This window comes from Nicotiana attenuata, chromosome 3 (genome assembly GCF_001879085.1).
Source record: "Nicotiana attenuata strain UT chromosome 3, NIATTr2, whole genome shotgun sequence".
Lineage (NCBI taxonomy): Eukaryota > Viridiplantae > Streptophyta > Magnoliopsida > Solanales > Solanaceae > Nicotiana > Nicotiana attenuata.
Window position 1 is genome coordinate 7,133,885 of NC_031991.1, and position 10,990 is coordinate 7,144,874.

General features: G+C 39.0%; 1 protein-coding gene across 1 annotated transcript; it reads left to right on the forward strand.

The window, feature by feature from the left end:
* LOC109223264 lies at window positions 9,497-10,517 on the forward strand. Its single transcript, XM_019387504.1, has one exon. The coding sequence runs from the start codon at window positions 9,576-9,578 to the stop codon at window positions 10,245-10,247; it is 672 nt and encodes a 223-aa protein (XP_019243049.1). The 5' UTR covers window positions 9,497-9,575; the 3' UTR covers window positions 10,248-10,517.

Here is a 10,990-nt window from a genome sequence, read left to right on the forward strand (position 1 = left end):
GTCAATATGGTTCATACACTTTAGCATGTTTCTGTTTGATCTAGGATACTTGTATACTTGTTTCTCAACTAGCATGTTTTCCTTCCTGCTTTATGTGTCTACCTTAACATGTTCCTGATTAATTCATGATTTCTATGCTCTCAACTTTTGCTGCCTTTTCTGTATGACTGTCTGATCAGTAACTTGACCCCAGCACATTGTTCTCTGTTTAATATACGCCTATATGCTCACATAGTAACAGCTAATGAACTAAATCAATCCCAGGTAATGTGAAACCTTGTTTGAATTGATTGTGACTTTGTTTGACTACTGGAGTTCATGTCTGAACTCCATTTGCCGAGTGTGGTTCTGCTTGTAGTTCTTGTAACCTGGTAATCTGTTTCTATTCACTTCTAAAATCCAAACTATTTTTCCTAAAACTATCTCCTACTTTTATATACTATTTTCAACTCTTACTCTTAGTTGTCTAAGGTGCTGCCACCCCAGTGTGAGCACTGCTTAGGGTCCATGAGACTCCTCTGAACTCTGACACATTAGGGTTGGTTCTCCAATCCTTTGTGAATCTTGTTTAACATCTGATTCTGGTGTGAGCATTGCCCGGGGTCCCTGAGGCCCTTGGGAACTTTGACACACCAGGAACTAGTTTTTTGTGTTATGGATGGGCTACCACTATGCTCAGTGATTCTATGCTTGAAGGCCTGGTTCCCGGGCTGATATTGGCCCTATGAAGACTCCCTATAGTATAATGGTTCTTTCATTGTGTAATTCATTCATAATGGTCTGTAATAATAATCTTTGTAAAAACAGATATTGGGTTATTAGTAAAGCTGGGAGGAATTTTATATATCTTTGTTGGGATCGGGTAGAAATCATGCCTATAGGATTGTTGTGATTATTTATATGCAATTGAAGCTATGCCTATAGGCCTTATCTTCATATTCGTCCTTAATTTCCACTTTGCATCACTAGAAATCCTACTTCTAAGTCATTTTCTCAATTCTGCATCAATAATCATGTTTTCAAAACCTTCATGTATGCATTAGAAATCATGTTTCTAGGAATTCCCTTGTTGAACTCGCTTGGCAACTAATTAATGCTTTTACTCGCCTAGAAATCATGCCTATAGGAAACACATATAAAATTAGTCTTGACACTTAGACACCATGCATATAGGAAATAAGTGTAAAAACAGCTTCAATACTTAGATATCATGTTTATAGGAAACGTTTATAAAATCAGTTTCTATGCCGTGAAATGACGCTTGTAATCAGTTTCAGCACCTAGAATGCATGCCTATAGGGTCCAAAAGATAAAAATCCGCCTATTTAAATTAATCACTGGTTTATAAAATTATGGTCTGATCAACGTTTAGATACCATGTCTATAGGGTTCTACCGGCTATCACTTAGGCAAGCTTGTAGGACAATTAATTCCTGGGTTTAAAATTGTGATTTTCTTACTGCTTGAAACGTGCTCAGATTTAGTAAGTGATAAAAATCAGTAGGCAAACTGATAGGTACTCACTGCCTCGCCTAAATAAGACTGCTGTGTATTTTGTTTGTACTCATTTAGATATCCTGCCCAAAGGACTCCTAAAATTATAAAAACTTCTTGTTTGAATGGCGTGCACTTGTTTTGTCTATTTGTGGAGGTAAATATGAGCCCCTTAATTGCTCTTCATGTGACAGTCCTACCTATTTTTGTTTGTCGCTTAGATTTTCTCCTTTTAAGCAAGTGAGTCTAGAGCCACCTTAAATAGAGGTCCTAAACACCACGGGGACCACAGGTAAGGGACGGGTAGTGCACGCATAGCGCACGTACGGGATGTTATTAGAACGCTTAGGTAATAATCAAAAGGGAAGGGTAATTGGGTAGTCAGAGGAAATGGTGACATGTGCGCTAATGCTATGTGTAGCACCCCAGCTTGGGGACGATTACCAAGTATTGCACAGAAGTGATCCTATAGGCTAAAAAACCTAGGACCCCTTTTACTCCTTGTTTAAAAGTAATATATGTTTGTTTATCTGCTTATAAGACTAATTCGTTTAAATCGAGTTTGGCCGGGACCCACCGTTGTGGACCTCGAGGGGTGCCTAACACGTTCCTCTCAAGGTAATTTCGAGCCCTTACCCAATCTCTGGTGATGTAAACTAGTTCATGAGTTATTTGCTCTAGGTGCCCTAACGCACCTTAATCCGTTAGGTGGCGACTCTTCAAATCTCATACCCAATTCCCAAAAGGAAAAGGAGTTGTCCCAAGATGTCGAAACCCGGACTCCGCGAGGAAAAAGGGGGCGCGACACGGACTGCACAATTTTGTGTGCGGCCGCACTTCAGGCCGTAGAGGAGTGTGCGGGCCGCACAATTTTGTGTGCGGCCGCACTCATGAACTCTCAGATTCACTAGTCCGACTTTGGGAGCTTATATCTTTTGATCTACAAGGAACTTTGAGATGATTCAAAAACAAAAATTGTAGCCCTTCGTGTCTAGTTTCCTGAAAAATAAAGAAATCATCATTTGGATATTTGTAGAGAAAGTTATGGCCAATATACTAAAGTCTGGTAGTGCAGTCACCAAAAAGGTGCGGCCGCACAATTTTTGAGCGACCGCAGAGGCTAGGAAGTGCGGCCGCACTTGGAATTGTGCGCACCGCACATGGTGAGTTCAGAGAATGTATTATATAACCGAGGCTTAGGTTATTATTTTATTTTTGGACTTTGGGAGCTCGGTTTGAGATGATTTTTCGTGGGTTTTTCAAGAAATTCATCTGGGTAAATGATTCTAACTCGGATTTGGTTAATATACATGAATATATCACTGATTTTATCATTTAATTAGTACGTTGAGATGAAAATTTGGGAAAAATTGTAGAAACTTCATAAACCATAAATTGGGGATTTAAAGGTCGAATTGTGATCGAAACCGGCTAATTTTGGTATGGTTGGACTCGTGAGTGAATGGGTGTTCCTATTTTTTGACTTTTACCCGATTCCGAGACGTGGGCCCAGGGAGGCTTTTTGGGTATTTTTCTAATTTCTTGCTGGCGAAATGGCCTCCTGGCCACTTAAACTTACATGGCTTTTGAAAGCCGATACACCAACTTACAAGTTTCCCATTTGAACACTCAAACTAGTGATACCCTTGACTAATAAACACGTTGGACCCTTGACCATCCACGCGTGTATCACACTTCTGCTAACGTGTCCATCCAGTCAGATAACGTGTCCGCCCAGTCAGCACTGAGCCAATTAAAACATTACACGTCAGACACCCAACCCTTTTACCATTCTCGTTTGCCTTTCTCTCTCTATCCGTGGAAATCCAAAATCAAGACTCCATTTTTACTCTGCAGTTGAGCTTTGTAGTGCTCATTCATAAAAACCCAAATCAAGAATCCATTTTTAACTCTGCAGTTGAGCATTTTAGAGCTCATTCATCAATAAAAATGCCAACTTTAGTGAAAATCAAAAACCTCTTTTGGCTGTAGAGTTGAACAAGAATAATTAAGTGGAAATGTTGTCAATTTCAATGGGAATCAAGAACCCATTTTTGTACTTAAGGTACAATTCATGTCATAAAATGTTCTTTTTAATCTTGTCAATATTTTCCAAAATGCTTCAAAAGGCAGCACTTCATCTCCCAAAAACATCACCCAAAATTAGCCAAAATAACTCTAAAATTGTCCCCAAAATCACTGAAAAACGCAGCAATAATCAGCCCTTTTTTCCACTCAAAAACAGTCCAAATATCAACACTCTAAACCCAGCAAAACCAACATTAAACTACCACAAATTTCTGCTCAAATCTCACGCTCAAAAAGGAAAAACGGCGCATCTCCTGCACCCTTACACCATACAGATTCAAAATTGAAACCTTGCAGCCATTTTCCTTTCCCCACGTTCTGACTGAAAAGCAACAAGCAACAACCATTTTTCTCCAATGAAAAAACACACACACATATGCAGAAGGAGCTTAAGAGATGAAAACGAAGAAAAAGAAATTGAAGTGAGGAAAGGGTTCTCACGCTCCAAAAAGTCATGAGACTCACGCACATAGATGACTAGGATCAACTGATGCCATATGGGATGGGTCAACGGTCAAACGTGTTTATGGGTTTCACTAGTTCGAGTGTTCAAATGAAAAAGTCATGAGTTTGTATATCGACTTTCAAAAGCCATGTGAGTTTAAGTGGCCAGGAGGCCATTTCGCCATTTCTTGCTTTAGGTTTGATTTCATTAGCTAGATTAGTTTCTTGTAGCTATATTTACGTTATGTAATTGATTTGTCTAGATTTGGGCCACTCGAGCCGGATATTCGTGTAAAGAGCATTGTTTCGGGTTGATTTGAGCTTGGATCGATGTAAGTGGCTTGCCTAACCTTGGGGGGGGGGGGGGGAACTCCCCTTAGGATTTGGTACTGTTTGATATATAAGCGCCGTGTACGTGAGGTGACGAGTGCGTACACGGGCTATTTGTTTGAAAAACTCCATTTTCATTAAGTAAAATATCTGTTTTCATTAAACTGAGCTACACTAGCATATCTAATTATCATGTTTAGCTTAGAACACCATGTCTATGTGTCTTAATTGCTTAGCTGATCTTTGTGCAGCATGCTTAGTGAATTTCCTACTTCTTCCTTGATTTGTACTTAGTCCAAACTGTAGGATTTCATGTTGTAGTTATATTTCTATTGTTTGAGCTACATATTTACTTTGGGCCTACGGAATGGTATTTCGGGAGATCCCCCTGTACTGCATATTTACTTTGGGACTACGGAACGGTATTCCGGGAGATCCCCATGTACTGCATATTTACTTTGGGACTACAGAACGGTATTTCGGGAGATCCCTCTACACTGCATATTTACTTTGGGACTACGGACGGTAATCCGGGAGATCCCCCTACACATTTATGTTTGGGACTACGGGACGGTATCCTGGGAGATTCCCTGTTGTTATCACTGTGTACTGAGCTGTAGTTTTTCTATGAATTCATTCTTGCTAAATTTCAGTATTTATTTTTACTGCGATATTTCATTCTATCTTAATTTTTTTATATACATACCAGTAGGGCCCTGACCTGGCCTCGTCACTACTCGACCGAGGTTAGGCTTGGCACTTACTGGGTACCGTTGTGGTGTACTCATAACCTTTCATGCACATGTTTTTTGTGTGTATCCAGGTACCGCTTATCAGCCGCATTATCAGTGAGGCGAGCCAGCTGTAGAGACTTAAAGGTATATCTGCCGCGTCCGCGGAACTCAGAGTCCCTATCTACTCTTCCCCATGTCAAACATTTCTTGTATTTCTTTTGTTAGATTCTGGAGTATAGAAATACTGTTTTCTCTCTGTAGTTTGTGACTTACGATATTTCGAGGTTCGGGAGAGTTTATGTACATCTCGAGAAAGGTTATTGTATATGCCGAGCGGCATCTTATATTATTATTAAAGTTTACCTGTTAGTTGTTAGCCTTATGTTTTCGTTTCCTTTTTCCGCAAATGTTAGGCTTACCTAGTTGTAGAAACTAGGTGCCGTCACGATAGTTCATGGAGGAAGAACTTGGGTCGTGACATTTTTTGTCTTGGTTGTATTCGTTGCACGAACGAGCACAACGAATGCAATTGTGCGAATGAATACAGTTGACATAGGATATATTTGTTGCGCGTCTGAATACAAGTGATATAATCTGGTAACAATTGAATAGTAGCTACGAATGGTAATTAGGTAAATTATTATAACGTATAGTAATTAGGCTCTAAACTGTAGTGCTTTACCAAAATTCCTCTTCTACAAATTAACTACCACACAAAAAATCGAAAATCGTGCTGCATTCCTGTTTTATGGCCTTAAAATAAAAAAAATAAAAAAAACGAAGAACGATCATAGAGAAGCAATGACCATTGTTCATTATGATGTTTCTGATGGCCCACAAAATTTTAGATGATTTAGGGCCGGTTTCCCGAATTCATGAAGATGGCATAGACAATAGCACATGAAAAATCGAAATCGTGCTGAATTTCAGCTTTATGGCCCTAAAATACTAAAAAGCGAGGAAAGGTCATGAAGAAGTAATTACTATAATTCATTAGATCGTTTGTGATGGGCCCGTACAAGTTAAGGCGATTCGGTCCCGGTCGCCCGAATTCATGAAGATGGCGTAGACATTAGCACACAAAAAATAAGAAATCATGTTGAATACCTATTTTATGGTCCTAAAATGCCAAAAAACGAGGATCGGTCATGAAGAAGAAATGACTATGGTTCATTAGGTCGTTTTTGATGGACCCACCAAATTTTAGGCTATTCGGAGTCGGTCACCAAAATTCGTGAAAATGGCATGGACATTAGCATACGAAAAATCAAAAATCGCGTTGAATTCCTGTTTTATGGCCCTAAAATATCAAAAAATGATGAAAGGTCATGATGAAGCAATGACTATGATCCATTAAGTCGTTTTTAATGTACCCACTAAATTTTAAAACGATTCAGGGCCAGTCACTCGAATTTATAAAGATAATGTGGATATTAGCACACGCAAACTTAAAAGTCGTGTTGAATTCCTTTTATGGCCCTAAAACGCCAATAAATGTGGAATGATCATAGAGTAGCAATGACTATTGTTCTTTAGGTCATTTTTGATGGGCCCGCAAAATTTTAGGAAGGTCGACCAAATTCATGAAGATGGCGTGGATATTAGCACATGAAAAATTGGAAATCGTGGTGAATTCCTATTTTATAGCCCTAAAACGTCAAAAAATGAGGAACCGTCATGGAGAAGAAATGACTATTGTTCATTAGGTCATTTCTGATAGGCCCACAAAATTTTAAGCGTTTCGGGGCCGGTCGCACGAATTTATGAAAATTGCATGGACATTAGCACACGCAAAATCAAAAATCGTGCTGAACTTCTGTTTTATGGACCTAAATTGCCGAAAATGAGGATTGATCATGGAAAAATAATGACTATTGCTCATTAAGTCGTTTCTAATGGACCACAAAATTTTAGACGATTTGGGACCGATCTCCTGAATTCATGAAGATGGCGTGGACATTAGCACACGAAAAATCAGAAATCGTGCTAAATTCCTATTTTATGGCCCTAAAACGCCAAAAATGAGGAACGGTCACGGAGAAGCAATGACTATTATTCATTATGTCATTTCTGATAGGTTCACAAAATTTTAGGCAATTCGGAGCCGGTCGCCCTAATTCATGAGAATGGCTCGGACATTAGTACATGAAAAAAATCGAAAATTGTGCTGAACTCCTATTTTACTGACCTAAAACGCCAAAAAATGAGGAACGGTCATAGAGACGCAATGGATATTATTCATTAGGTGGTTTCTAATGGGCCTACCAAATTTTAGGCGATTCGGGGCTGGTCTCCCGAATTCATGAAGATGGCATGAACATTAGCACACGAAAAATAAAAAATTATGCTAAATTCCTGTTTTATGCCCCAAAAATGTCAAATAACGAGGAACAGTCATGGAGAATCAATGACTATTGTTCATTATGTCATTTCTGATGCGCCCATAAAATATTAGGCGATTCGGGGCCGATCGCCCGAATTCATGAAGATGCATGGACTAATTAGCACACGAAAAATCGGAAATCGTGTTGAGTTCCTGTTTTATGGCCCTAAAATTCCAAAAAACGAGAAAAGGTCATGGAGTTGCAATGACTATTGTTCATTAGGTCATTTCTAATGGGCCCACAAATTATTAGGCGATTCGGGGCCGGTTGCCCGAATTCATGAATATGCGTGGACATAACTAGCACACGAAAAATTAGAAATCGTGATGATGTCCTGTTTTAAGGCCCTAAAATACCAAAAAAAAAAAAAAGAACGGTCATGGAGAAGTAATGACTATTATTTATTAGCTCGTTTCTGATGGGCCCATAAAACTTTAGGCGATTCGGGGTCGGTCGCTCGAATTTATGAAGATGTATGGACATTAGCACACGAAAAATCAGAAAATCGTGCTGAATTCCTATTTTATAGCCCTCAAATGCAAAATGAAAGAATTACTATTGTTTATTAGGTCGCTTTTTATGGGCCCACAAAATTTTAGACGATACAGGGCCGGTTGCCTGAATTCATGAAAATGTCGTGGACACTAGCACACGAAAAATCGAATATCCACTGCTGCTGGATGGGATCAGTACATTCACAATGAGCTGTTGTTGGATGGGATCAGTACATTCATAATATCATTGGTAGAGCTAAGGGCAAGTCACAAGTTGTACAGATTTAAAAAGGCAAAATACCTTATCACCTCCTAAACTTGTCACGGATTATTAGTTACAGCCTTAAACTATTCGTGGTCTTAATTACCCCCCTCAACTAGGCCTTTTGAGAGCCATTACCCCCCTGGACGCTGATGTGGCAAATTGTGTGGGTGCACTCGCCTTCCACGTGGATTTTTCTGTGTATGTGGCATTTTTTTTGAAAAATAAAATATATTTTGACCTTTTTAAGTATGTTACCTTTTTAGATAATTTTTTTTGAATACAATTTATAATAAATTGTATATCCAAGTTTTATTATAAATTGTATCCGAAAAAAATTATCTAAAAAGGTAACATACTTAAAAAGATCAAAACATATTTTATTTTTCAAAAAAATGTCACATATACAGAAAAATCTACGTGGAAGGCGAGTGCACCCACACAATTTGCCACATCAGCGTCCAGGGGGGTAATGACTCTCAAAAGGCCTAGTTGAGAGGGGGGTAATTAAGACCACGAAAGGCTGTAACTAATAATCCGTGACAAATTTAGGGGTGGTAAGGTATTTTGCCATTTTTAAACTTGTATATGCTGAATTTATACATGGCATATGGATAGAAGAGAATCATAGAGTTTTCAAGAAACAAAGCAAAAGCTGTGAGAGTATAGTTAGGAAAATTGTAATACTTTGTAGTGTTAGAGCTTCCCCTAGATTCAGAATGTTGTTCATAGATTTAAATTCTAGATTAGCTATGTGTTAGTTCTGGTTTATTTTGTTTGAGATAACAGGCTGTGTGTAGCCTTGTTATGGGTCACGTAAATATTTACTTGGTGATTAATACAAAAAATTAGTCACCAAAAAAAATATTTACGTTTATATCATTTTGCTGTACAAGTAGCCTTCTTTGAAATACCAACAACGGTTGTGGTGGAGTGCAAGTACTCCTTTATCCTTAATTAGAGGTGTCAGATTCGAGCCATGAGTAAAGAGACGCCTTTGTTACCCCTTAATGTGGGATTTTCCGACACGAATCAGGATTTAGTCGGACCCAAAACGAGTATCGAATACTAGGCGAAAAAAAGAAAGAAATGTAAACTATTATGATCTTTTTCTCTTTTTGGAAAATTCTTTTGGTAATAATTTGGAAGTTCTTGTTAGACATTTACACAGTTTGACTTTTAAAATCTGTGAAAAAGAAAAGGTCAAATTATATGCATCACTAAAAATGTCAAATTATATGCTATCCTCTATAGAATAAAAAAATTTATAAGTTCCTCCCCAAAAGTTTCAATTAAAGCCATAATCGTCATTGTTAATTTCCTGCCCTTCTCTCTCTACGCGTCAATGGCGACCTCGAATTTCACTCTTCTACTTCTCGCTTTCTCTCTCCTCGCCGTCTCCGCCGCCGGTAGACCATGCAAAACCCTGTTCTTCATCACTTCCACTTCCTATTATCACATCCACAGAACCACCACTTCTCAAAACCCTAACCCTAATTTCCTCCTCCCTTATCCCTTAATTTCTCCCCGATTCCTAACTTTCTCATTCAGCTCCATTAGTTTCCGTGACGGCAGTTCAAAATTCGGACTCAATAGACCCTCAATTTTCTTCCGGAGATCCGACCCAATGCTAATCCGTGGACCCGACCCGATCTTCTACGATCGGGACGACGCCGTAGAAGAGGTGGAAGAAGAACTGGAGAGTCGATCTTCGCCGTCGATGATGATTCCGGTGGAATTTTACTCGTCGGTGACGAGCTCCGTTCGTGATCGTTCAAAGGATATCATGAGAGTCGTCGGAGCTTTGCTTTTTGGCGTAGGCTGCGGCGCGTTGACCGCTGCGACGATGTACTTGATCTGGTTCCTTTTCTGGCCCAATCGCTTTGATTTTGAGGATTCCGAGGATGACAGTGATGATGACGTTAGTCCTAAGAAGATGGGATACGTAGCGATTCCGACAAAGGTTGTGGATGATGAGTTGAAGAAAGCTGCGGCTCCGGCTAAAGAAGTAGTATAAGAGGTGTGTAATTACGTGAATGCATTTGTTATTGATGCTTCGAAATTTGATGAGCAAATGCGTCTAATTGTACTGTGACTTTGTTGTTCATATTAGTATTGAAATGTCGCGGATCATGTGAAGGTATTATTAAATAACTGTAATAGTGTCATGGAGTAGCTCGACCTCCATTTTCATTGGGTAATATACAGTGTATCATGATGAACAAATATCACGATTATGATGCTTTCCCTCTTGCATTTGGATATTGAACATTTTTATTTTCTGTTAGTGTGACGTTTTGTCCAGGGGCGGATATAGACTGTTAAATATACGGGTTCATCCGAACTATGTAGTTTTGCGTTGGACCTTGTATATGTGATAAAAAATTTACGAATTAAGTACAACTAATTGATTTGAAACCCAGTAAATCAAATTGAGGGGTGATAGAATTTCGAACTTGAACCCATAAAGTTCAAATCTTGGATCCGCCTTTGGACTCTTGTCCAATGTACTACTCCTTGCGTTAAAGTGATAGTTGAGAGATGATACTGAACTAAGGAAAATAATTTATGTGTACTGTAGCCTGTAGGTAGGACTTTGTTGGAAGTATCTAAAGTGGCTATCAACATGATCCATGCACTAGAGTTGATTTCCAACTCTGTTAAAGGTTTGCTCCCAGTGTCTTTACAGGGAGTTGAAGGGAACTCCAGAATACTCTTTTTTCTCTAGACTACAACAACAACAACTTGCCCGGTATAATC

Coding starts and splice junctions, on each gene's coding strand:
- LOC109223264 (XM_019387504.1), top strand. CDS start 9,576: ATGGCGACCTCGAATTTCACTCTTCTACTTCTCGCTTTCTCTCTCCTC.